The 26,747-nt window shown below is 39.9% G+C and overlaps 3 protein-coding genes across 3 annotated transcripts; 2 read left to right on the top strand and 1 right to left on the bottom strand.

Moving 5' to 3' along the window:
* On the top strand, nucleotides 1-1,394 carry LOC132796631 (multiple epidermal growth factor-like domains protein 10). Its single transcript, XM_060807875.1, has 2 exons — nucleotides 1-534; nucleotides 599-1,394. The coding sequence occupies exons 1-2, from the start codon at nucleotides 48-50 to the stop codon at nucleotides 1,087-1,089; spliced, it is 978 nt and encodes a 325-aa protein (XP_060663858.1). The 5' UTR covers nucleotides 1-47; the 3' UTR covers nucleotides 1,090-1,394.
* LOC132796628 (pre-mRNA-splicing factor ATP-dependent RNA helicase PRP16) lies at nucleotides 1,189-26,591 on the bottom strand. The gene is made up of 5 exons (XM_060807871.1): nucleotides 24,568-26,591; nucleotides 23,190-23,383; nucleotides 2,408-3,320; nucleotides 1,859-2,000; nucleotides 1,189-1,786 (listed from the first exon to the last, which is right to left on the bottom strand). The coding sequence occupies exons 1-5, from the start codon at nucleotides 26,411-26,413 to the stop codon at nucleotides 1,189-1,191; spliced, it is 3,693 nt and encodes a 1,230-aa protein (XP_060663854.1). The 5' UTR covers nucleotides 26,414-26,591.
* LOC132796632 (uncharacterized) lies at nucleotides 17,700-23,155 on the top strand. The gene is made up of 4 exons (XM_060807876.1): nucleotides 17,700-18,858; nucleotides 21,014-21,192; nucleotides 21,412-21,516; nucleotides 22,003-23,155. The coding sequence occupies exons 1-4, from the start codon at nucleotides 18,291-18,293 to the stop codon at nucleotides 22,096-22,098; spliced, it is 948 nt and encodes a 315-aa protein (XP_060663859.1). The 5' UTR covers nucleotides 17,700-18,290; the 3' UTR covers nucleotides 22,099-23,155.
* Nucleotides 26,592-26,747: the final 156 nt, after the last annotated feature.

The raw sequence follows: 26,747 nt of genomic DNA on the forward strand, positions 1-26,747 counted from the left end.
ATTTTCATAATTTCATAATGTAAAAGACCGCAACGAGGTTAAGCAGAATGTTGCGATTAATGGTAATACTACTTTTTGGCTGTAGCTGGCTGCCAAATGCAGCATTGGCCAACGATTTGCTCGAACTGGGCTGCCACAACGATACCGATTGCCAGCAATATGAACATGCCAAATGCCATAACTCACATTGCCAATGCACCGCCTCCGCCGAGGGCAACGAACAAGTAACCTGCAAGCCCAAGGAACTCAAGTACAGTAACATCATCGGTGGAGCCTGCACAAAGGAACACACATGCACCCAGCCGTATACCGTATGCGAACACTCAACCGAACAATGCTACTGTGGCGAACATTACATGCCCAGCGATGATAAACGACGCTGCATACCACGAGCCGTGGCACTCGACGATGCATGTGAGTTGACGATGCAATGCCAGGCCAAGGACAGGGCGGCCGTGTGCCACCCGTCACAGAAGAGTTGCATGTGCAAGGAACACTTTGATAAGCATGAGCAACGTTGTGTCGCTTTATTGGGTAAGTTTTGCTTTATATGCCAGACTATATATGTATTCCCATTCACCATCTGATCTCATCTTAGATGTCAGCTGTCGCAACGATACCGTGTGCAGTGCCCTCGATGCCATTTGCCTGACCAAGCTGGAGAAGTGCGCCTGCATCGCTGGACACGTTCACAACCCCAACATGACCATGTGCTTGCCTGGTGTTGCTTATGGCGACAATTGCACCACCAACGCCCAATGCAAACTGACGCTGGGCAACGGTGCCGCCTGCACCAACAACACCTGTCTCTGCAGTCCTAAGCATTATACCAAGATCAGCAGTGAGAATGACACGATTTGTGCAGCAGATGTTGCCTATGGCGGCTATTGTCGCCGACAAGAGGATTGCGAAGAGTCCGCTGAACCCTTGCAGCTACAGTGCAAATGGGGCGAATGCATGTGCCGGGATAACTATCAGGTGGTGGACAATGCACATTGTGTGCCGGAGGTGAAAACAGCAACTGCTTCTCAGCTGTTCAGTCAATATCATTTGCTCGCTTTGCTCCAAATCTTTTGGCTTATTTATTAAAACAGAAAAAAAAAACATTTGTGGATAATTGTGTATACAAAGGCAAATGAAAATATATGTATAAAATAATAATAATTGGTTGTTAATCGCTGCAGTCGTCTAGAGTCCGATGCGCGCTGGAGTGCGACGTGGCGTTGCATTGCCTGGCGTTGCAATCTCCTGTTTGGCCGCCAGTTGTTCTTCGCGTTGTGCTGCCTGCTGTTTGCGCTCCTCCATCTCGTGCTGCGCCTGCAACATTTGCTCCTCCATCTCCTTCAAATGCTCGGCGGCCAATTTCTTTTTATCCCGTCCACTGCGTCCCGTTTCCTTCACCGAAAAGAACATAGGACCCAGCTCGGCCAACCAATAGCCATCCACAGCGGTGGCACATTGCATATACTCCTTGGCCGTCATAATCAGCTCGTGATACACCACATAATCCGGTGTTGTTCCCAGTCCATAGAGCGCTGACGTTGGATGCAAATGACAAGGCATTCCGGTCCTCAAATTCACGTACTCGCCGATACCCTTGAGACGCGCCGCTTGATAGAAATAGGCGGAGCAGATGCACTTGCGCACAATGTCCCAATCGGTGCCGCACGACTTGACGTTCATCTTCTGCTGGGTCATGATGTCCTTGAGCTGTTGCCGCACCTCGCGCACCTTGCGCATCGCCTTGATGTGTATAAAGTGCTCGTTGCACCACGTGGAGCTGTAGCTGTTGTTGTGCAGAAGAGTTGAAGATTAGTTAGTAGGAAGGTCGAAGGTGTTGCGAATTTGTTGCACTTACTTGTTCTGCTTCCACTGCAGATACACATTGAGGTAGGTCAAGTGATCCGATTCGGGCACCTGGAACTTTTCACGCACTCCATCCGCCTCCTCCTCGCGTCCTTTGGGGCGATAGAAGATCGAGGGCACCGACAGCATGGAAACTGCAAAGGAAAAAGAATAAAAGCATTAAACGATTGATTAATTGAAGTTTTGTTTGGAATTAATCCAACAAAGTCAACTATTGAATAATATAAATAAGTAAGCAACTAAAGTAGTAAGCAAAATTTAAACTCAACCTACTAAGGCGAGTTTCTTCGTTAAGTTGAGATACAAACCAAAGCATGTACTTCAACCAGTGCTGATTGAAGACACAAACCAGTTGTAGCTTATTTCATGTTAGTGGATGAATAACTATTTAATAGGCATATATAACCATATAATAATTAAGTTGAGTCGAAGGCCCCAGCAGCCAGTACTCTCTTCTCTATTAAATGTAGTATTAAATACTAGATTTAATATAATAAAGTTCTTTCTTCTTTCTAATAAAGTTCGCTGCCTTTTCACTGACCTATGATGAGCACCTCGGAGCTGCACTCCATTTGGCAGGCGACGATCAGCATTTGACACTGCGGCGGATCCAGAGGAAACTCGGCCATCTGTCTGCCCAGCGTGGTCAGCGCACCCGTATGATCCAGGGCACCCAAAATCCACAGCTGATACAGCGAATTGAGAATGTTATCCTGCGGCGGTGGATCCATGAAATGAAACTGCAGCAGATCGACAACGCCCAACGATTTAAGCAGCAACACCGTATTGGCCAAATTGGTGCGCTGTATCTCGGGCACTGTGAGCGCCAACAGCTCGTCCTTGTACTGACGTTGGGTGTAGAGGCGATACGCCTGACCAGGACCTGTACGTCCAGCACGTCCGGAACGCTGATTGGCATTCGCCTGCGAGATGGGATAGATTTGCAGGGCATCCATGCCAATCCTTGGATTGTAGACCTTCAGCTTACAGTAGCCGGAGTCAATCACATAGATGATGCCATCGACGGTCAGCGATGTCTCTGCTATGTTGGTGGCCACCACACATTTGCGCACACCATCTGCGGATTTCTGAAAGATCTTCGCCTGAAGATCCGATGGCAGCTGGGAGTAGATGGGCAGTATGCTCAGTTCGGGTGCATTATCGATTTCACTGAGTCGCTCCTCGAGCACCTCGCACGTGACTTCGATGTCCTCCTGGCCGGGCATAAAGATGAGCATGTCGCCCTCATTGGGCGTCAAGTGCACTTGCAGCGCCTGCTTCACGGCAGACTCCACGTAATCCTCGCAAGCGTTCTTGCTGAACATCACATCGACGGGAAACGTGCGTCCCGGGATGGTAAATGTGGGCACGTTGCCAAAGAACGTGGCAAACTTGGTCGAGTCCATGGTAGCGGACGTAACGATCAATTTCAGATCATGGCGACGCGCAACAATCTGCAACACAAAATGGGAGAAAAACATATAAACTTTAAGTTGAATTTCAAATATGGGTATAAAAGTTCGATAAGAAATCATTTAAAAGGGGAAATCGATTGTTATCTTAACAATACATTAATCGATTGGAATTTGATGTCATTGATCGATTGATAGGCAAGAATTGATAACAGTGTTTCAAACGCAGTAAATCGATGGGCATTTGACATACGAACAATCGATTGACATTACAATAAATCGATAGCTCATCATTGACATTCGAAATGCAATCAATTGGCAGCATCTTATGACACAATTTCCAATCAGAACGTAACTGGACTAACGTTTTTTTGCCCATTTTTGTTTGTGTTGGCCGAACAACTGCTGAATGCAATGACGTGGCGCTTTCTAGAGCATTCAACTTGGGTGCTACTTGATGATGCTGCGGCCTTGGAGCTAAGCCCCCAACCCCAAGATACACACAACTCCCCTTTCCCCACAATGTTGTGTGGAACAAGCATGACCCAAATCCCAAACAGCGGCACTAAAAGCTAAGCAAGCAGCAACAACAAAAACAACAACAACAACAGTAATTTCAAGTCGCAAGTCATGAAAATCATCCAAGCAGCGCAGCAGCAGCGACAGCGACGACAGCGCTTTTATCCTTAGCCAGAACACACACATTTCAAGTGTGTTGAATTCAAGCACGAACAAAACGAAACTCAACACACCCGAAGCGCTGGCAGCGTGAGACGACAACGCGACTGCGGGAGAGCGACAGAGCAGCAAAACGTTTTGCGACTGCGACGCGAACGATTTAACGAAACAACAACGTTGCTAGAGAGAGAGCGCAAGAGAGCCGTAGGAATGTGACGAAAGAAGACGAGCGACCGACCAACCGACCGAAGCAATGCGATGATTTGGGTGGTGGTTGCAGTCGGCAGCTAGCCCAACACCTCCTGGCCCCCGGACAGGCGATAAAACATGCCGGAACGCACGTAGGCAGCGTAAGCAGCAAGCGCTGGGGGCCAAGCCATGGGGGAGTGAAGAGGACGTGTCGCAGATCCTTTTGTGCACTGCATCATGCACTGTGCTTATGCGTGTGTGTGTGTTTGTGAGTGAGACTGTGTGTGTGTGTGTTTGTGAGTGAGACTATGTGTGCTTTGCAGTTCTATGCAAATTTGACAAGCAGCAGCGAGAGTGACAGCAAAAATACCCTATAAATTATTTTGAAAATATTTTTAATTAGCTTTTAGCTTTAATTTAAAGCATATTAATCTATGTTGGTTTATTCACACTCGACAACCGACTATAAAATACCGAATGATAATATATTTATATTTCTGATGTACTTTAAATACAAAATCATTTTTTTAAAAAATCAAACAATCATAAAAAACACCTAAGCTTATAGAACTGCAAAGTGATCATGAATAATTAGTCAACGAAATGCATTTTAAAAAACAATTTCAACTAGCTTATTTTCAACGTAATCGTTTAAAAGCCTGCGTGCTAAATTTTAAGTAAAATTCAAAACTTTTATTTATTCATCTTATTATCTAAAAATTATGTTTATTGCTTATTTATTGATTTTTCTAAATTATATGCATTTCAAAAACAATTTTAGTTAGCTAATTTTCTCATTGTACAGTATTATAGTTTGCCATTTCTACTGACTATGACTATGACTAGGACTAAAGTATAGAGAATTATTTTAGCTTATAGATTATATTATAAAGCTGTCCCTTTCATATACAACTGAACTGTAGTTTAGTGATCCAAACAATTATATTCACCGATAGGCTTTTCACTGCATATAGAAAAACAGAATTTCTTCAAAGTAACTTGCACATTTTAATGATATGCTCCACTTTCTCAGGTTTGCTTTACAGGGTATCTAACAAGCCACACATTAGCCATTCCGTTTGCAGCACCTGCGGCACAGCGAGAGCGGCAAACTGTTGTCGAATCACTGGCAAATTGCGCATTAATTTGCAAGGCGCTTAGAGGCGTGGCACACAGAATACAACAACGCAACACGACCACACATGCAAAGGGTTTATTATGCGGTTTATCAAGATATACACAACACACTAAGACACTCTGCATAAATAACGAGCACAGCGAGAGAGCGAGAGGAAGCGAGAGGGAGCGAGAGGGAATATAGTATTTATAGCAGCTCCAGTTTTGCACTCCAAACGGATAACGTCAATGCATTTGCTTCAATTTTATCTCGAGCAGCAGCTCGAGCGATAAATGACGTTGTACATTGTTCCGTTCGTTCATTAATTGCGATAACATTTCGATATATGACAGTTATATGGCACGCATACACATTTACTAACATATATAGTATATAATATATGGTTTATGGGAACACAAGATAAGACTGCGAGTCTGAAAATGAAAAAGCACAACACGCAGAGAAGTCGATAAAAAAATATAAATGAAAACAGACAGTAAAAGCAGCAATGAGAGTGAAAGTAGAAGCTGATAAGCAAAATCTTGAATAAAGTTGATCTAAAAACGATAAAAATAAACATTATAATGCACATGCAACAGTAGCTAAAAGATTGCAGTTTCCTTATTGAAAGTTCTTTTTCTTATATATTAATTCTAAGGTAATGCAAATATCTATGTAATACTGTGGGCAAAAAGTAGTAAGACTTTGTTCATAATTTTAAAATTCTTTATTTATTCGGCCAAATCTATTTCGTCCCCCTCAAATTAATCCCCCCCGGCCACAATACACTTTCGCAAACGTTTTTTCCAATCCTCGAAATAGTTTTTAAAGTAGATTTCCGGAACAGCCTTCAATGCGCGTAGCTATTCTCGTTTAATGTCTTCAATTGACTCAAAACGATTTCCCCGGAGCGATCGTTTGAGTTTTCTGAACAGCCAGAAGTCACACGGAGCTAAATCAGGCGAATACGGTGGTTGTGGAACGATATTGGTTGAATTTTTGGCAAAAAACTCACTAAGAATCAATGCAGTATGCGACAATGCATTATCGTGCAGCAGAAACCAACAGTTATTGATCCATAATTTTGGTCTTTTAGACGAATTGCCTCACGCAAACGACGCATAACGTTCAAATAATAGTCCTTATTAACAGTTTGGCCGGATGGAAGGAAATCATAGTGCGCAACACCACGAAAATCGAAAAAAAACTGTCATCATGACCTTGATTTTTGAACGACTTTGACGAGCTCATTCTTGACCCTCCTTGAAGTCTTTGTACCACTTATAAACCTTTTTTTGTGACATGGTAGAATCACCGAAGGCCTTTTGCAACATTTTGAAACATTTCGGCACCCGAAATTTGATTCCGCACACAAAATTTAATGGAACTTCTTTATTGAAAAATTTCACTCATTGTAAAAATCGCCGAATGCACTTTTTGTACTTCAGAAAAACAGGCATATATTAAACACTAATGATTATTTTGATATGATATTTGGCATAGAAGTTACTGACAGTCTTGCCAACCTAGAAACAAAATATTTCGACGAATGGACTTCCGCACGAAATATAAATTAAAAAGTCTTACTACTTTTTGCCCACAGTAGTACACTTCAAATTTGAAATCTCTACCGCTTTTAGAGACTGAGTTAGCAGCTTTTGAGCAAGCGGACGGACGGACAGCCGGAGCTTTTTGCTGATAAGTTTTGGAGTTGTCTGTTGGTTTAACCCTTTTTTTTTGTGCACCAAAATTATGGCAATGCAGTCGCAATCTCAAGTTGTTATACACACATACGAATGATGATTAAGCTGCAGATAATAATCGACATATTCGTATCGCCAAGGTCGCAAAAAAACATCTATAAGCAATGTATATGTATGATTAAATGGAGCTGATATTTGTGAAACGTTTTATGATCGTATCATAAAGTGTAAATATAAAGCGATGGCAACTATAAATATGACTAAAGGCAAAACAAATGCAACGTGACGAAAGCGCCAACTATTTATTGAACAAACATGACGAAAATGCAATTTAAATAGTCTACAAGCTAGATAAACTGTTAAACTATATATTGATAAGCATTCATCGGGGATTACTTCAGAATATACAAATTTCATCAGCTGTCACAAAGCTGTGACTAACTACAACACTGACTAAGAGAAATCACGAGCTATAGTCACACACCCACTTAATCTCCCTCTTGTATACGAGTCGTAGGTCTATATGTACATATGTCTTATAATTCAACTGATACTAGACTAATTCGATTAAAGTCGTAAAACCGGGGCGTTTGCACCTTGTGCCCATTGAAAGCAAACCGAAGAAGCAGAAAAGACGGCGACCCGTACATATTATACATATGGTATATATATTATTGATGAGCATCAATCAGCCGTTAGGCGCCTGATTGCCCTACTTGACGTATCTTTGCGATTCGATGAACTAGCAACTTTCAATTGGGTCGTTAAATAATACTTTTTCTATATTTATATGATTATGTAAATCATTAATTTATGTTTGGAGTAACTTTTTTAAATTCATTATTGTTTAGATCGATTCTATAACTAATTATATATAAACTATATAACTAAATTCTTTCATTCATTCATTGGTCAAACATCAACGCACAGCGCAAGTGGCAAATGCTGAAAAGCACCCCTAAATGGACTACTTACATTACGCCCCATAAAGTATACCAATGGAGTAGTCGCAATATAGTGTACCAAAATGAAATACTTAGATTACATTATAGTTATTTTTATTTGATGTCAAGTTATTTTTGTATAACTTATAATTGAGAATAGCAATAATAAATTAAATTTTTCTGCTCGTTGATTTCCGCATTATTGAATTTCTTTCTTCTTAAAGTCGTTATTTTATGATTTGTACAGGGTTTCTCACAGCCGAGTCTACTTAGTCTAGTTTGAATATGCGCGCTGCCTTATTCAATGTGGTATATACTAATTTAGAGCGTACGTGTTTTTTTCAATTCTTTTTGATTTCTTTCTTGAATGTGGAATGTAGTATGTAGTAGTATATCAATCTTGATTGCGATAACATGGTCACTGAGCCACTTGAGCTAAGTTCTGACTTTGCTCGTAATATCTACATAGATAGATGGTGTTGTGGTGATAGGTAAACGAGTAATGTACCCACTAACCACTACTTCTATTTATATTGCAATTTCATTTCAAAACTGTTGTTATTCATCAACACACACACACACTCACACAGTGGCTGTCAATTGTTAACGCCACATGTGCGATCATAAGGAAACAGAACACAGGAAATGCTCATCCAAAAACAACAAAAAAAAAACAACGTCGAACTTTGATAATGCCCGAAAAATCGATCGTACACTTGACATAAGGCAATTAATCAAGGCATAAGTATAATGTAAATAAATTATAAATCAATGGGAATTGCGCTATGGAAATTGTAATACTCTGCAAAACTTTTACAATTCTATACATATAGAGATAAGATAATAAAAGGAATACCACATATCTATATACACATGTATGTGTATGTAGTATAATCCTCAATAGACTTTCCATTGCTTTTATGACAGCTATATAATCGACATAAAGTGTCTCAGGTTTCCCCACTGTTCAGTTCATAAGGAACATGTGTCTATAGCGTAGCAGTTCGTCGGCCTGATCGACTCACCATATAATTCTACGTATACGTGATAAGATCGAAATAACGTTACAAAAATCACGACCAAATTGTACAAATAAAGATTCTATTATACATTACTCCATATCTATCAGGAAATTGCATTGAGCTGCGGCAATCAAAAATGCACACAAACATTTAAGAAATCGTATAAGAAAAATCGTAGGCTACAAAAAAAAAGAAAAACAATTTTCGGTGTCATTTGGTTGAATTTGATGGGCAGCGAGCCAATAAATTTTTTTAGATGACACGAATCGCAACAACCGAAATACACCAGATATATAAAAGAAACGATAAATACAAAAAAGAAATATATATCTGTATATATATTATATATATTCTACATACGTAAGAAATCAGTTTTATATGAAGCATAATTAATATGATGTACTAAAAATTATGACACAGTGAATGTATTTTGATTGAAGGGCATTGTTATAACTCTTTAAGTGGGTCACGTCAAACACTATGATATAGTGTGTACAATACTTATCGCCATAGTTTTCGGGGTGCGATTCATATGGAGAAATGTCTAGTTTATGGCATTCTCTTATTTCATTTTAAATGAGCTGACGCTTCTGCCCAGCCCAAGTAATTTCGAGCAGTGCGATCTTCTTGATTTAATGCCCACATCATTTGCAAAACGACAAACAAATGCAAGTAATTAAATATACAATTTATGCAAATGTGTAAAAATTGCACACACAATACTCTCTAGGTAGTATTTAAACAATAACAAAAAGAAATACAGCATTTATTTTGAGTGCAAATTTGATTTGAGGAATGCAATTGCTAATTAAGTATATAACTTGGACGCACATTCAATGATTTCAACCCAGAAATGTGGCAGACAACCCCAAACAGAGTACAAAGTCTGTTTCTTGATCTGTATTTTATATACATAGACAAATAATGCATGAATATTGATGGAAAATACCTGAAAAAGAGCATGTAAATTGTTCGCAGCAATATGTAACACATTTCAAACTTTAGATCTGTCTATAACTGTAGTTTAGTAACAACTTATATATGTATAAAATTGTTAAATACAGTTTCCCTCTTGAAATAATAACATTATATATAAAATTTGTAATTTATAATAAAAATAAAATGCAAATCATCAGATAAAATCTTTATCTAAAACTTATTCAAATAAAATATATATATTATATATAATAATCTTATCTAAAAGCTTTTTAAATGCAAGTGTATCTTCAGATAATAACATTATCTTGAAATTTTAAAAATAAAATATACATAGTATCTTTAGATACTAACTTTATATATAAGCTTTTGAAATAAAATATCAATCTTTCGATAGTAAAACTACAACCAATTAAATATAAATACATGATATAATGAAGTTGTACAAAAATTATTATTTATGTTACAACTAAAGATATGTGAAATCAGATAATTGCAATCAAATTCGATTAGCTGCAATCGCAACACAAATAAATGTGTAAGAACACTTTGGTGTGTAAACACATATTATTATGCTTGTTGAAACTTATCAAGAGAGCCTTTGCATAAAGTAGATATTTAAGCCCACACTCCATTGACGTCTGATATTCCCATAGAGCTGTAAGCTGATAACCATTGCAGTGCGCTAAAGTGGGAGCTTTAATTGCTTTCATTGCTGATAAAGCTCTCCACGCAATGAGTGCAATACTAGAGAGCTTTTGGCGCTAGAAGAGTATTGCATCTTCGGCAGCTTGGATAAACATTTGCCAAGATATCGAGCGATATATTCTTGTTGCTTTTGTACGAGGCGCCAAGTGTCGTCAAATCTATGCGATATATATATGTTCATGTATGTATGTACATATACATATGTATAATTGATGTCCGCATGCAATTTTCAGTGCATTTGCATTGCAAAAAAAGCAAAAAAAAAAAAATGTCGGAACGGGTGAGTGGAAAAGCTCTTTTTTTCCATTGCCTGAGTCTGATGAACTGAGTTGTGTTGTGAGTGGGCAGCAAAACAGCAAAAAGTAGAAGAGAAAATGTTATATTCACTGGCTGCAGGCTCAAAACTTGCAGGCAGCTTTTAGGCGACACCGCTATGAGGAAGGGAAGGAGATAAAGAGGGAGCACGAGAGGAAGAGAACAACGGAAAGAGCGAGAGAGTGCGGGAGAGCGTGCTGTCGTCGCTGCCGTCGACGCTGTGGTGAATTTTATGTGCTGCCATTGGGAGGTGTGGCATCGTTACTCGTATGATAAAAACAGCAATTTATTTGGCAAAACACTAACCGCATCAAAGATGTAAACAAAGCACATATTCACACACACACACACTGGCGCTCATACACAAGGCAAGCGAAATAATATAGTATGCAGGCACGAGCAAAAACACGAGCCAACAACAACACATCCAAGTCAAATACAAAAACAATAAGAGCTAAAAAAAATATTCGCCATGCAAAATATGTGAATAATTTAAAACAACAACAACGATCGTCGTCGTATTTACTTTGCTGTTTCATATTATTTCTGTTTTTTTTTTTTTGCATATTTTGTTTTTATCCGCACATTTGCAAGGCAGAACAAACGAGCAAAAGGCAAAACAATGAAGCCGCAAAACGAGTTATGAGCGGCAGCAGATGTCGACGTCAACGTCAACGTCTCTGTCAGCGTTGGTTGGCGAAGGTGAATAACACCCGAGCCAGGCAGCAGCCTAAAACGCCAGAGACTGACAGAGCGAGAGAAAAAGAGAGAGACATGTGTGAGTAGGTAGAGGAAGCTTACAAGCCCAAGTGGCCCATCTGCTTGCCCAACAGCTTTTTTCTGCAGTTTACAATGGGATTGATGTTTATTTATTGCAATAACAACAACAAGAGGCCCCAACAGCTGTTGCAGACTCCTTGTTTGCTTCCGCCATTACCGCTTCCCCCTCTTCGCCCTGCTTAGCCCAATATTTCACCTCTAAACCTTGCCACACACCAGGAAGAAAACGCCGCCATTGCGACGGCTGTGAAAACACAAGAATTCTTTCATTTTGTTTGTGTTTTTACATTTTTGCATATTTTATATTTATTTTCTGCGCTTTTTTCGCCGTTGCTCTGGTTGTTGTAGCCGCAATTTTTGCCTCGCGTTTCATGTTTTTGTATTTGCCGTTTTTGGTTTTTGTTGTTTTATGATTATCTAAAAATAGCTGAGAGCAAAGCACATGACAGACGCCGTTGAAGCTGACAGCGACGTCGGCGCTAACGTCAACGGCGACGTCAGCAGACAGAATGTTGCGGTTTAGGATTACAATAACAATATCAACAAATGGCGGCCACAGGTGGCTTTACTTTGCTGTCTATATTTATTTCACACGCTCTCTCCGTCTCTCTCTGTTTTTTATTGCTCTCTTTCGCCGAAATCTGTGCTATAGTAAAAACATTTTGTATTGATCAATACAAGATTCTGTTGCGTATTTAATTCTTACTTCACTTTGCCAATTGCCAAAGCTTTGGTGTGCGTGCTTTTAAAAAAGCTTCACCAAATTGCCATAAACGTTTTGTGTTTATCACTTCCATCTACATTATCCACGGTCTCAGTCGCAGTCTCTGCCTGCGTCGCAGTCACTGCCATAGTCGCAGACCGCGACCCGGGCCATTGTCATTTTCATTGTTAAAGTCATGTTTTGACTAGACGCTCAATTGAGTGTGTATGCGTGTGTATGTTCTCTCTGTGTGTGTGTGTGTTTGTGTGCAGGCTTGCAGTCTATTCTATTCTCATCTAGTTACTTTTACTTCGTGCGCCTGCCCATCATTTTACTTAGCGGTTGTTTACTTGAACCTGACAAAGTCTCCGACATCGCCAACGCCTGTGACTAGACCCCCCACCTCCCCCTCCACTCAACACTCTACATTCTCCACCCTACGCTGCACACAATGTTTGTCAACACAGAACAAAACTAAAGCAAAGCAACGCAAAGCAAAACGAAACAAAACAAAGCAAAACGGAAACAGATTTAAAGCTTCGGCATGAGACCAAAGTACGGTTATCGATATCGCTAAATAAAGACTTTAAGTAGCATCGGCTTAAGAAATATAACCGCAATACAACAACAACACGGTATAAAATACTTGAGTTATGATGACCTAGCTTGCATATACCCTGCAGGCAGCATTCAATTTTTCAGAGAAAATCAATGTAAAAAACAAATGACATAAACAATGATAATCTAGAAAACAATTATTATAATAATTGTATATACATATATTATAATTCTAATATATATTTTTCACAATTTCAATTTATTTCTTCACAGTTCGAAACTTCTAGAAATTTTAATTAATCCATGCAATGGATTATTTAATTTCAATTTCTTGTTTTCACTTAATAAAATAAGTTCAAAAGCACAGAAATCTTTTGTATTGTAGATTTTCACTCTATAGAAAATAAAATTGTTCACAAACAAAGCAGTACTCTGTTACCTTCTAGAAGATTCTTAAGTTATTCAATAATAATATGAAGCCAAAAACGATATACCCGCTCTCAATACATTTTAGTGTTACAGGGTATTTTTAATAGAGCACAAACACTTGAAACGAGTTTCGTTTTTGTTGCTGCATTTCGCATTAGAATTTGTGGTGTAGTATGTAAATTGATAGATAGTTGCGCTGATAGCCTGGCCCATTCATTAGCGTATTAAAAGCAGGGGGCTCAACTTGTATCGACATCGACGTACATACCACATACATATTTATTATTCATGCAACGCAGACATGCCACATGCCAAGTTGAAAATATTAGCGACCAAGTTAGACAAGTTCACCAAATTAGCCCAACAATAGACAATGGGTATAAACAAATACAGGTGGTTCAGGTGCTTCGATTCGATTCGAGAAACGAAACCACAAGAAAAAACCAATAAAACGAATAACAAAAAGGGCAGCAACAGAGAACAAGCGAGAAAGAGAGGGAGAGAACTGCAACCATATGAATATGTATGATTGTGTGCGCTTGTGTCTGTGCACATAATGGAAGGCAAACAATGCAAAATCGTAAATGCAAATAAGCTTGCATAAAATGTAACTCAAAACTGTGCTATTCGACTGCAAAATACCCTGCATTTAATGCAAATTGCGCTCATATATTACTCTCATATATTCCTTAATGATTTCGAGTGGTTTTTAAAGGTTTTTTTTACTAGATTTTATTTATATGTTTGTTTATTGAATATTGATTCTAAATATAGTGTGCTCATTATTAGGAAATAACGTAAAACAATCGATGAAATAGGAGACTAAACGTTTATTTATTTATTTAAAGGTTAGCTATAATTAAAATTAATACTAACGCTATTGATAAAGCAATGGCAGCGAAGGCCTTCAGCTTAGACTAAACGTTTAAAAGTAATAGAATGTTCTAGAACTCATGATTTTTGGTTTTTTTTTTGTTTGAAAGTGTGTCTGTTGATAACATAGTGTGGCTTTTAAGCGTGGTATGTATGGAAATATTATAGAAAATATGAAAAAAATTATTAATTTTGTAGATGTTCTAGTTTATCTACTTAGCTGAACGTTCTGAAATTCTTGGAATTTGTTAATAGATCAGTATTGAAATGTTCAGCCAAACGTCGTTTGTAATTTTTCAAACTACAAATTTTAATTTTTAAAATTCATACCGAGTAAAAGTCAAAATGATCATTTAAAGTAAGTTGACCGACTAATCGAGAGTATTTGAACATAATACATTGTGTGTGGACTATCAAATAACAAGTAGAATGTACGTTGGATATTATTACGCTCGACTGGATGATGAGCGTTGATATTGTTGCCGTTTTTGGACACTGACCTACGCACTTGCGTGTCGCATTGCGCTGTGTTGCGTAATTGGCGACTAAAACAATAATTGCAATAACAACTATAACTACAACTACAACTGTGACAACAGTCAGAAAATAAAACAAGCTGCAAATGCAGCACTCGTAATTAGACAAACAACTGAAAGTGATAAACGAACAGGTGTGCGATAGTGTGTGTGTGTGTGTGTGGGAGAGGTGTAATACAGAGTTTAGCGATGGGAGCGTGATTTAGTTATTATCACGAAGTAAGATTAAAACTATTCTGACAGATATGAAGTAAAACTATAATTCAATTCAACAATTCAAGAATATTCAATATAAGATTACCTATGTCATGTCGTGTCGTGTCGTGTCACGCCACATTTGTGCACATCGCTAGCAGAGGCTGCTAATTAAACGCAGTTCAACTGAGCAACGAAACAGTCAATTGGCAGCGAAAATGTGAGACACGGCATAATCATCTCACACCCCTCACGCCCCCGACAAACAATCCAATCCACTTGACATGTTCTCCCCAACTATCGGCAAGGTTAAACTAAAAATAGATATGGAGAATAACATTGCAAACAACAACAACAACAACTACAACAAGTTGCAGAGCTGCGGGTATTTATAGCTGTAGCGGCGACGACTGTAAAATACTCGACTAAATGGAAAACTCGAAAAACAAACATCGAACAAGAAGCAGAACGGCAAAACTATAATAATACCCTGTGGGATATTAAAGTAGAAACATTGACCAGAGGGAACTTTTGTAATAATAAATTGGTAAATTATGTGATATAATCTTTTTGTATTTAAATGAAAGTGAAAATTAAATTAATTTCTGTTTCAAATCCTTAAACAGACACCTAATACGATTATTCATTTTTCTATCCTTAAAACACAATTCCTACAAATTATTAGAGTATAATATTAAGTTACTTTGAAGTAGATGACAAAAAAATACTAAATACCAAAAAGAATATAATAATAAAACACTCAACTTTAGAAAAGTTTTAATATAAAATGGAAATTTTTGAAAATTCAGTAAATTTAAATGTTAAATAGCCACTTAATTTGTATAAGAAATATAAAAAATATATGGATATAACGAAATATTAACTTGCGGTGTCAAAGTCGACGCTACTTTGGCCCAGATTTAAAGCTTTGGCAACTTAATAGGTCACATTAATTGTTGTGTGCGATGCCCCAAAAACCAAAACACTATTTATATATGTGCGTGTGTGTGTGTGTGTGTTTAAGTAAACGAAAGCTGCGACGTCACAACGAAAAGCTTTAATACAAGCAAAGCCACATTGTTGATAAAGCCAGACGATTGAACCACTTGGAACCACTCGACCTTTCGCTACTCGGTATCGATCTGCCCCGCCAAGGGCGAGGGGACGCAGGGGGAGGGCGGAAGACAACAGCAACAACTAAAATCGTTAGTCTTGTATGGCCTCTTGAAAATGTGATTACGGATTCTCAATGACCAATAATATCTCTAATGCCCCCAACGATGGGGTTACGTACACATTGATCAAGAAAGAGGTTGGGAAGATGGGGAGGAGAAGCGATTTACTAATTGCATTTATTGTGTGGACCTTTTAGCACTTGGAAAGAACTCAAATGTAAACTCGCAATTCGAATTTCGCATGTATTTTATACATTTGCAAATTGCGATTTCGTCAGTTCACTTAAATCGAACGGATCTCGCAAAAAATTGTGAAATAACCGAAATTGTGCAACCGTATCAAAGGAAGTGCCGATAAAAACAAATAATTATCAAATGCAATCTGTGCTAATCACATGAATATTACAGTGAAGCTTCGCTAAGCTGAAAAGCTCTTCAAATTTAATAAATATATTTCATTGAATTCAAGAAAATTAAACTTATCAGGGAAAAATAAATAAATAATTAAATATGTATATGGAAAGCTTGGAAGATAAATAAATAATTTTAAATTAAAAAAAAATGTTTTTAAAGCTAATATTTTTATTCAGCTTTTATAAAATGACAAAGAAATAAAATATATAGATAGGAAACAAGATTAAATTTCAGCAACTTAAAGCTTAGGATGGACAAAAAGCTCGTTGTATGAGAAGCTTTCGAAATACTGCTAATTGAGCTTTATTTTAAGCACGCATTTAAATACTTCCACATGAGCTAGAGAATTAGTAGAGTGGGAGTAATAAATAAATATAGACAGCGAGTAAATATATGATCATATGTGGTGGTGGTAATCAAAGTTATCAACAATTGCCAATACACAATACATCAATCACATTTCTCATAATAATAAAAAATCAATCATTTTTTATAGTTTATTTTTGGGGTTTTCGGGGGCTGTGCCATGTGATGTACATAAATAAATAAATAACTATACTTTGTTGTGTATTAAACATTTTGTTGCGCACTGTGTGAAGGGCAGCAGCAGCAAAAACAACAGCAACAAATACCGCTGACAATAACAAAAAAAAACTACGCCGTTAACAAAAACAAAAATCAACGATACAAATTTCTTATAAGAATCAAAAGAAGGTCAGGCAGTCAGTGATGTCGTCGTCGTCGTCGCCGCAATTGCAGTCGCAGTCGCTGTCGACGGCGCTGCTGACGCCAGGTGAGCTGTTGTTGTTGTTGTTGTTGCTGTAGTAACTGCATATGCAAGAGACAGGCACATAATTAAATTGATATGCCCAACAATTAAGCAAAAAGGCAGCAACAATAATATTAGGCGCAAATGTCTAACGGAACGTGCAACAAGCCAACGATTGTGCTGTCTCACGGGGGGGGATGGGGTGGTGGGCAGCGAAGCGACAGCAGCGCTGTAACTCACCACAGCAGCGACAGAGAGCGAGAGCGAGCGCGAGACCACCACAAAGAGAAGAGAGAGCGTCACAAAGCGCGCTGTCGACGCCAACGACGACGACAGCGACAAGCCGAAACCGGCTTTGGTTATAAATAAACCTTTGCCGTGCTGGTATTTGGCTTTCGAGTCTCTTGCGGTGCAGTAAGAGCAACAGCAGCAGCAGCGAGCAGCAAACAGAAAAACAACACCAGGCGAAAAACACGAATATACCGAGTCGAAAAACCGTTGTGAAAAGAAAACAAAAGAAACACACAAAACAGAAAAAAAACCGAGACCAAACAAAACAAGCAAAGAAAAATTGTACTCGGCACAGACTTTTAATTATTTTTTACCCCTACCCCCCAACTTGTTATCGTTGCTTCAATAATTCCATTGAAGCTCCCATTGCGCTCTTTTTTTTTGTTGTGTGACTTTTCTTTAAATTGTCTACAAAAAAAGACAACACAATTAGTGCAAAACTAAGACGCGTGTTGCGTTTGTTTTTTGTGTCGCGCACATCAGCAACAGCAAAAAAAATCTAATTGGAAAAATCGAAAAAAAAGAAAAGAAAACTGCCGAGGGGGGAAAAATCGCGCGCGCACTGCAAGTGTGAATTTTGAGTGAAAGTTACGCGTGCGTGTGCATCACAGACACACACACAGTCTAAGCGCCACGCCCACGTGCGCCCACAAACAACAACAAATCATAGCAACACAATGAACCGATCAAACAGTTTTGTCAGCTCATTGAAATGGTGGCCACTGCAGGGCCACAACAATCAAGCGACAGCCGCAACGCCAGCAGCGCCCTCTGGCGGCAACGTTTATTCCCAATCAGCGCCCAGCTCTCCCACATCTAATTGGCCGCCATCGCTGCAGCAGCATCAGCATAAGCTTAACGTTGGCGGCGTCGGCGCTGCCGCCAATGTAAGCGCAACGTTCGGCAGCAGCGTCGCCGTACAAAAGCTGCGCGAATCGAAATGGTTCAAGCCCGAAGAGCAGCGCATTTTCTGCGCCGTCGTCGAATGCGGCTTCATTGTGGAGGTGCGCAGCAGTGCCGCTGCCGAAGCAGCTGCAGCAGCAGCGGCCGCCGCCGCAGCAGCCGCTGCGGCCAGTGATGCCGATTCCCTGGACATCGATTGTCCAGCACTGATGACATTGGCACCGCCGCCACTCATAATACCACGCAACGGCAGCAGCAGCATTAGTTTCCTTGAGGCGCAGGATGAGAACGAGACGCCGGTGGCGTCGTGGTATGGCATCGTTCTCTGCAAGGTGGCCAAAGGTGAGTAACACCCACATACACACTTGCATATATACAGAACCCACCTTAAGATATGTAGGTACAACAAAAAAGCTCTTAGAGGGTATCATTTATCGGTTTATCGATTGCATTGATATCGTTTTCCTTCGCCTCCTTCGCCCTATTAAAAACTTATCAATCAATAATTCGAATTACTTTTAATTCTCATAATGACCTATTAAATAGTTTTCGTTGTCCGTGTTCTTGACCCAAAAAACTAATGAAACAGTTTTTCCCATATTTCGATATGCGTTGAATGATTAATAATCACTCATATGTACATTGAAGGCGGACGTCAGAGCAATTAAAGAGCGTCGACGTCTTATCTCACAAGTTCGGTAAAATGCTGATATATATTTCAAAATGACATTCAATAAAAAAAAAACAGCAAAACACACATATACACACATGTATTTTATCTAATCAAACACACAACAACAACGACAACAACAGCAACATTGTCAAGTGCGGCAAACAAGAACAATGGGAACGCAAAACAAAGCGCCAGCAGCGACGTCGACGCTTCGCTTTTGCACGTACACACACAAGTGTGTGTATATTATACTCCCGACTCGCTCGCACTTGCTGCTGCAGAGCAACATCATGACCATTCACAATGCTGCGCCGACAGCTGCCAGAACATTCCATTTGTATGCGTGCGCATACAACAACTACAACAACAACAACAGCAGCAATATACACATGCACAGAAACAACGAACGAAACGTACATATATGGAATGTAAACAAAACGAATATTCAAATAAAGCCTGACAGCAGCAGCATCATGTGCTTTGAGTCACGCATGCAGCTTTCTGTTGTTGTTGTTGTCGCTGTGTGTCTGACTGTCTTGTGATGCGTGGTGAGCTAGCAAAGCTCTCCCACACACACATGTACACGCATAGCCAGCTAGCTATTCACCATGGCGAGCTGCTATGATTGTTGCATCTCGTGCGGCCAATAACCCACCACACGTGCGATGGGTGTTGAAAGTGCGTGTGCGTGAGTGTGTGTGTGTGACAATCAATATTTCAAGCTTTTGCTTTTAATCGCATGTCATGTGGTAATTATCCTGTGTACATGACAAAACACCGTTACACACGCTAGACTGCATTTTCTTACGTGTGTGTGTGGGTGTGTGTTGCATTGATATACAAGAATATTCTAGGCAGATGTCTGATTAGTCTACTTGTGACGTCACACGAACAATGATGACGCTACTTCTTATCAGAAGCGCTTGAATGAAACTTATCAGCTTCGGCCAACAGGTGTCGCTAAAGTGTAAGGCGTTCAATGAACTAAATACAAAAATAATCTGCAATCCATGAGATGAGCTCACTGCAAATTGCCCCATATTAGTCACTTTCTCACGGTGAATAGATTACATATTGCTGATAAGACGAAGATTACACCATCTTGTGTCATCAGCTTGGCTATATAGAGAGACATACAACAAAATATTGCAATTCTAGCGCACAACAATTTGAAATGCGTGCAAATTAGTTGCGCATGGCAAACAACAATAGAAAAAACAATTTAACAAAAAGGAGCATCAAAGTGTGAAGTATCATCAACAACGACGTTAATTATAGATGATTAAAACCCATGTCAAACAATTGCGCAACAAAATTCAACAGCAAACAAAAAATTAAAAGCAGCGCATTAAAATTTAAGTAATATGCATTATGATATAATTTACAAATTGTTTATTTATATAATGAGCTACTTAAGCAATTGCAACATAAACTATAACAACAAAAAATGTGAGAAAAGACTTGAAAATTATATTTGATTTTGTGATGAAATCAAAATACATTTCGGACTGACTTGCATAAGCGAAAGCTCTTACTGTAATCGGTTATCGTTAGTCGCACTTACAATCGATGACAGTTCTCTTAGTACGCAATGTTAGTGTTGTATAACATTTGCATAATCTGCACGCAAGGGGGCAACGCTGCAAATTGCAATGGCAATTTGAATCAATTGAAATTGCGAAAGGGGAATGGGAATGGGAATGGGAACGGGAATTGTACACCTGAATTGAGAATTGCTTTAAATTGTTCTTAAATGAAATGTCAATACAAATTAATAATATCAATCTGTCTATTGTTGTTGTTGCTTTTGGTTTTTATTTATAGATAACAAACCAAAACCGGATACCATTGAGATATTTTCTGTGAAAATACGCGAAAATGGAACATACAAGCTGATCAAAATGTCATTGGCCGACATCTGGAGCCATGGCTGGGAGTTGCGCATCAATAATTTCGCCGACAAGGAGAAGATGCCACACAACGAGAAGGACATACGCAATCAGGTAAAGATATTTTAAATTGAATTCCATTTTTTTTGTTTTTTTTTTGAAAAGGGTTGTGTCTTCGATAAGCACTGGTTGAAATGCAGACTATGGTTTGTGTCTCGACTGAACTTAATGAAGAAATTGCTTGTTTTTTGACGCAATCTTAAGTTAGATAGCATTGGAAATGCTTCCTTATTACATTTTATTAATAATTATATGCATTTTCTTTATTTTCAGGTGTCACTGGCACGCAAAGCCAGACAAAGTCTGTGGAATAATAACAAGCATTTTGTGTATTGGTGCCGTTATGGAAGTCGCCAGCAGGATGTGCGCAAGCGACAGGTAACGACGAGTGCAAATCACGTGCTGCTGCATTTGATCAACTGATAAGCAAATCAAAATCAAAAAAGAAGAAAAACAAAAAGCGAATGCAAAAATCGGACCTATATACAATGCACTTTTCTCCAAATATGCGTTTATTGTATATAGGTATTACATTGATGTAATATTCCAAATGCCCGCCACAAAATTACCCTCAACACACACACACACACACATGCATACACAAATACACACACACACAAACACACATTGTTGTAGTTGCAGCAGCAAAATTCAAACTGAACTAATTTCTAATTGTAAAAGCAAAAAAAAAGAAGCAAAATCACACTCACATACACACACACACGCACGCACATTCATCGCCCTGGCGCCCTCTATCGACCTAGCTTCCTCCCCTCCCGCAAACTCATCTTACACCAAACACAATTGAATTCGTGTTGAATTTCAATGCAAATGGCAAATCTTACAAGTAATCCTATCTTACAGATGTCCGAGTGCGTGAAATGGGGCAGCGTTGGCATGAATGCGGGCATGTTGCTGGTGCTCAATAATAGGCAAAAAAGCTACTCCCACTCAAAGTAACTAACACACCACACACACACACACACACACACATAGACACAAATATACTCTCTTTTTAATGTTGCGATCACACACACACATACATACATTCAGCTGCTAATTCTTCTGCTTTGTCAACAAAGCAAATTGTGATAAAACAGCAAACACACACACACACACACATATATATACATATATTTATTTATTAGAAACAGCTCAAGAATGAGCAAGACAGCAAGAGAGCAGGCTCCAAATTTGTTATTTCAAAAGCAAAACAAAAAAGAAAAACAAAATGAAAAAAACCAATTCACAATTAATTTCCAAGTCCCAAAGCGTGCATCACTCACACACACACATACACACACTTTGTTCATTTGCTGTTGCAACTTGAGCTACAATTTATGCAAAATACGAATTGTATTTACATTTTTGTACAATTGACAGAGAGAGAGACACACTGTGAAATTCGAAAAGACTTATTAACAATTTGTTGATTTTTTTTTAATATTATTATTACTATTATTATTATTATTATCGTATAAACTATTATATAATGCCTATTATATTATATTATGTTGTAATAGGAATAAAAACAAATACCATATGCAGGCACATTCTATATTCTCCAATTCTTATTTGTTTTCTTTGGCAAACAAAAAACGAAATCAAAATCACAAAGTCAAACAAAAGCAAAAGCAAAGAAAGAAATTGCTGCATACTTTTGTGCGCGTCGCTTTAATCCTGTATATACATACATACTATGTTACGTATATGATAGGGCAAGAACAAAAACCCACACAAACACACCACAGCTGCTACATTCACACATTACGTAACGCCACGTAACGTAACGTTTGGATACGTCAAACATATTTAGCGCGTAAGCAAATTTAGATCTTTTTTTTTTCGTTCTAATCTTTAAGCGCGGTTTATACACAAACAATATTTATATGCAAAAAAAAAAGAAGAAAACAAAAACGTTTGTAAAATACTTTACCTATATATATATATTTGGATATTATTAAATGTTTGACAAACACAGTCTTTTTACTGCAATCGGACAAAAAACCAAACAAAAAAAAAGCGTTTTGAAATTTATTTAAGAAACTCACCTCACGCAGCAGCCCAAAGAGCACATCGGTGGATAGCGAACGTTCGTGTGCCTCGTCCATTATAATGGCCGCATAGCTGTCCAGATCGGGATCACGCAAACTCTCACGCAACAAAATACCATCCGTCATATATTTGATCACTGTGCGCTCCGAGGTGCAATCCTCAAAACGTATAGCATAGCCAACATCTTCGCCTACAGTGGAGATAGAGAGAGCGAAAGGGAGAGTTATTAAAGACTAGTGGTAAGAGAAATTAGTAACAGAGGTAAGGAGGTGGTAACTATATAGAGTGTAATGAAGAAGAAAAGCTTTGACAATCATTCCCTTTCATAATTATAACTAAGCAAATTAGTAGTAATTACTACGAAGCATTAGGAAAATGTCGAAAAACTTACAATTAGTAGCTTATAGAAAGCTAAACAGAAGAGTTCCTATTATGTCTTCTATTTATCTAGTTTCAACGTATTGGAAGATAACGAGAAATGAGCAATATTATTATTATTATTACTGGGAAACTAAGAACTCGTTTTTAAAGGAGTAATTGGAAATAATGACGAAGCCTTTAACAGTTTTACTAGGTGAATAAGATTCAGTACACGCCAAAATTATTACAGAGTAACCGATAGGTACTTAAAATCAGTAACAACTAAGAATTATTGCAGTTTAATCAGCAGTTATTAAAGGGTAACCAGACTAGGACTGATTAAGTACAGGGTAATAAGAAATGATTAAAGGGTCACTAAGACTGATTGCAATTTAGTACAGGGTGATAGGAAGAGCGTAAAGGATAACTAGACTAGGACTGATTTAAGTTTAGTACAGGGTAATAAGAAATGAGTATAGAGTGACTCGTCAATCAGTTATTGGAATTTAGAACAGGGTAATAAGAAGAGAGTAATAAGACTAGGACTGATTGAAATGAAGTACAGCGTAATAAGAAATAGTACAGTGATTAAAACATTGTACTTAAAATTAGTAATAACTAAGAATTATTGCAGTTTAATCGGCAGGTATTAAAGGGTAACTAGCCTAAGACTGATTGAACTTTAGTACAGAGTAATAAGAAATGAGTACAAAGTAACTAAGAGTTATAAAAGATGAAATAAAGCTGCAGTAGAAGCTAGGAATATCTCTAAAATAAGCAGAAGTTATTAAAGGGTAACTGGGCACGCTTTTTAGCAGCTTAACAGCCTAACCAGAATTTAGTACCGGGTAAGTAGAACTTAGTACAGCTTAACTAAGAGCTGAAGAATGGTATTAAAGCCCACTTTAAGTTAAAAATCATTAAAGCTTTACCATGGCTAACGGGAAATGATTGTTGTGTGACTACAAATAAATTGCAGGGTATTACAAAACGCAATAGCCGTGAGAAACTCACCCAGTTGGGTGTCCATCTCATCAGAGACACGCTTGGCCACCGACATGGCGGCCACACGACGCGGCTGCGTGCAACCGATCATGCCGCTTTTGCTGTAGCCATCCTCATGCAGATATTGGGTCAACTGCGTCGTCTTGCCGCTGCCCGTCTCGCCGACAATGATGACCACCGAATTCTCGCGTATCACATTCAAGAGCTCCTGCCGTGAGGCAAACACGGGCAGAAAGCGACGCTGCTCCCCAATGGTTTTCTTGCGCGAGAATTCGGATTTGCCGCCGCCCGATTTGTGATCCTGCATGTCGCGCATGTGATCGGCAAACTTTTGATCCTTGCGATAGTCGGCCGTATCGTTATCCTTGTCGTATTTGGCATCGTCCTCGTCCTGCGGCTGCTGCACACCCATGATGTTGCCCAGCTTGGTGCCACCGAGTTCCCAGTGCTTCTTTTGCGCCTTGCGACGCTCCTTTTGCTCGCGATAATTGCGCACCAAGGCGCTGCCCTTGCGTGCCAACAGAGCCATGTCCGAGGTGGGATCCTTGACCGGCACCACCGGCTCCGGTTGCTTCGTGAACACAATGCGCCCGTCAAGAAACGGCGGCACTATGTGATGCACCAGCAGATGCACTCGCTCCAGCGCCTCCTCATCGAAGTCGTCGCTCACATTGATCGATGTGACAACGCCCGAGGTCAACATGCGATTGCGTTCCCACAGCTCGTTGTCGCGATTATTCTGTCGCTGCTGGGCGCTGATGCGTTTCTTGCGCTTCTGCTCCAGCTGCTCCTCGCGTCGCTGGAAGTAATCGGCATTGCTGCCGCCAAACGGATTGTTCTCCTCGTCGTAACCCTCATCGATGTTGTACCATTCGCGATCCAAGCGCCGTTGCTCCTCCTCCCACAGATCCCGTGACTCGGCATCGCCGGACCAGGCGGGTGTCGCTCCACTACGCTTGCGATCGTGTGCCCATTGATTGTAGCGATGTGCGGGCGTTGCACGCGTCGTGTCATCCGTCTGCTGGCCACGACGACTGCTTGGCGGGGGACGCGAGCGACTGTGACTGCGCTCGGAGCGACTCCAATCGCTGCTGCTGCCGTAGCCGGAACGTGGGGTGGGCAAATCCCAGTCCGATTTGATGCCCGTTTGATGATCGTCGTCGTCCCAGGAGCTGTTGGAGACCCCACCGCCGCCGGTGGTGCTGCCTGGCGTCCCCGGCTCGCTGCGCACGGACACGGATCGATCTCGATGCCTGTCGCGTCGCCTGTCCTGATCGCGTGCCCGCTTGCGTCGCTCGTCGCCGCGCCGCTGCCGTTCACGTTCCCGTTCGCGATCCCGATCACGATCCCGTTCTCGCTCTCGATCACGATCGCGATCACGATCTCTCTCCCGGTCACGTCCATCGCCACCTTTGTGCCGCTCGCGATCACGCTGAATGTGTTCGCGCAGACGTTCGCGTGCCTTCTCCGAGACGCCGCCAGTGTGCGAGGGCGTTTCGTCTTTGTGCTCGCGCAGCTGGCGACTCAGTTTCTCAAAGCTTTTGGTATCAGGTTTCTTGAATGCAAACTCACTGACATTGACAGAGGAATTGGGTGTGCTGGGAGTGTGTTGGCCATCATCGTACTCGGTGTCCTTGAAGCTAATCAGACGTTCGTTGCGCGCCTTTTCCGCTCTACGTTTGGCCGCCAATTTGTCCAGGCCCAGCAACGATGCTTGCGGCACTTTGAAACTGCCGCCACTAGCGTCCTTACTGCCCCCACTGCTGTCCTTGGACTTCTTGATGACGAGGCCGCCGCGTGCTGGCTGGCCGGCGGTGCCCTCCAGGCGATGCACGCCCGCCTCATCCTCGGACATTGCAAATATTGTTTGAGTTTTCTTCTTGTTTTTGGCTATTAAAAACGTTTCGTGCGCGTTTCACAATAGTGGTGGTAAAACTATAAAATTGCGCTATCGTTGCACTCCACTAGTTGCCAGATATCGATATACATTGAAGCACATCGATAGCACTTTGATTTACGTACATGCGCCAATAAAATTGCAACTTGCACAATATAAACATTTTTGGTGGTTCTTCTGTTGTGCATTTTAATTTCTATTTATATTATGCTAAGCTGTCGATGACATTTGCTTTTGAATTGTACAGCGCAGCTGTTTAGACCAAAATTCTGTCCAAAAATCTGGCAGCTCT

The sequence above is a fragment of the Drosophila nasuta genome, chromosome X (assembly GCF_023558535.2).
Source record: "Drosophila nasuta strain 15112-1781.00 chromosome X, ASM2355853v1, whole genome shotgun sequence".
NCBI lineage: Eukaryota > Metazoa > Arthropoda > Insecta > Diptera > Drosophilidae > Drosophila > Drosophila nasuta.

Excerpts from the sequence above, each read along its gene's own strand:
- LOC132796632 (XM_060807876.1), top strand. The coding sequence starts at position 18,291 with ATGAACCGATCAAACAGTTTTGTCAGCTCATTGAAATGGTGGCCACTG. Across the intron at positions 18,859-21,013 it reads TCTCTGCAAGGTGGCCAAAG|ATAACAAACCAAAACCGGAT; the intron begins GTGAGTAACACC and ends TTTTATTTATAG. Across the intron at positions 21,193-21,411 it reads AGAAGGACATACGCAATCAG|GTGTCACTGGCACGCAAAGC; the intron begins GTAAAGATATTT and ends CTTTATTTTCAG.
- LOC132796628 (XM_060807871.1), bottom strand. The coding sequence starts at position 26,413 with ATGTCCGAGGATGAGGCGGGCGTGCATCGCCTGGAGGGCACCGCCGGC. Across the intron at positions 23,384-24,567 it reads TGAGATGGACACCCAACTGG|GCGAAGATGTTGGCTATGCT; the intron begins GTGAGTTTCTCA and ends TCTCCACTGTAG. Across the intron at positions 1,787-1,858 it reads CTGCAGTGGAAGCAGAACAA|CTACAGCTCCACGTGGTGCA; the intron begins GTAAGTGCAACA and ends GCACAACAACAG.
- LOC132796631 (XM_060807875.1), top strand. The coding sequence starts at position 48 with ATGTTGCGATTAATGGTAATACTACTTTTTGGCTGTAGCTGGCTGCCA. Across the intron at positions 535-598 it reads ACGTTGTGTCGCTTTATTGG|ATGTCAGCTGTCGCAACGAT; the intron begins GTAAGTTTTGCT and ends ATCTCATCTTAG.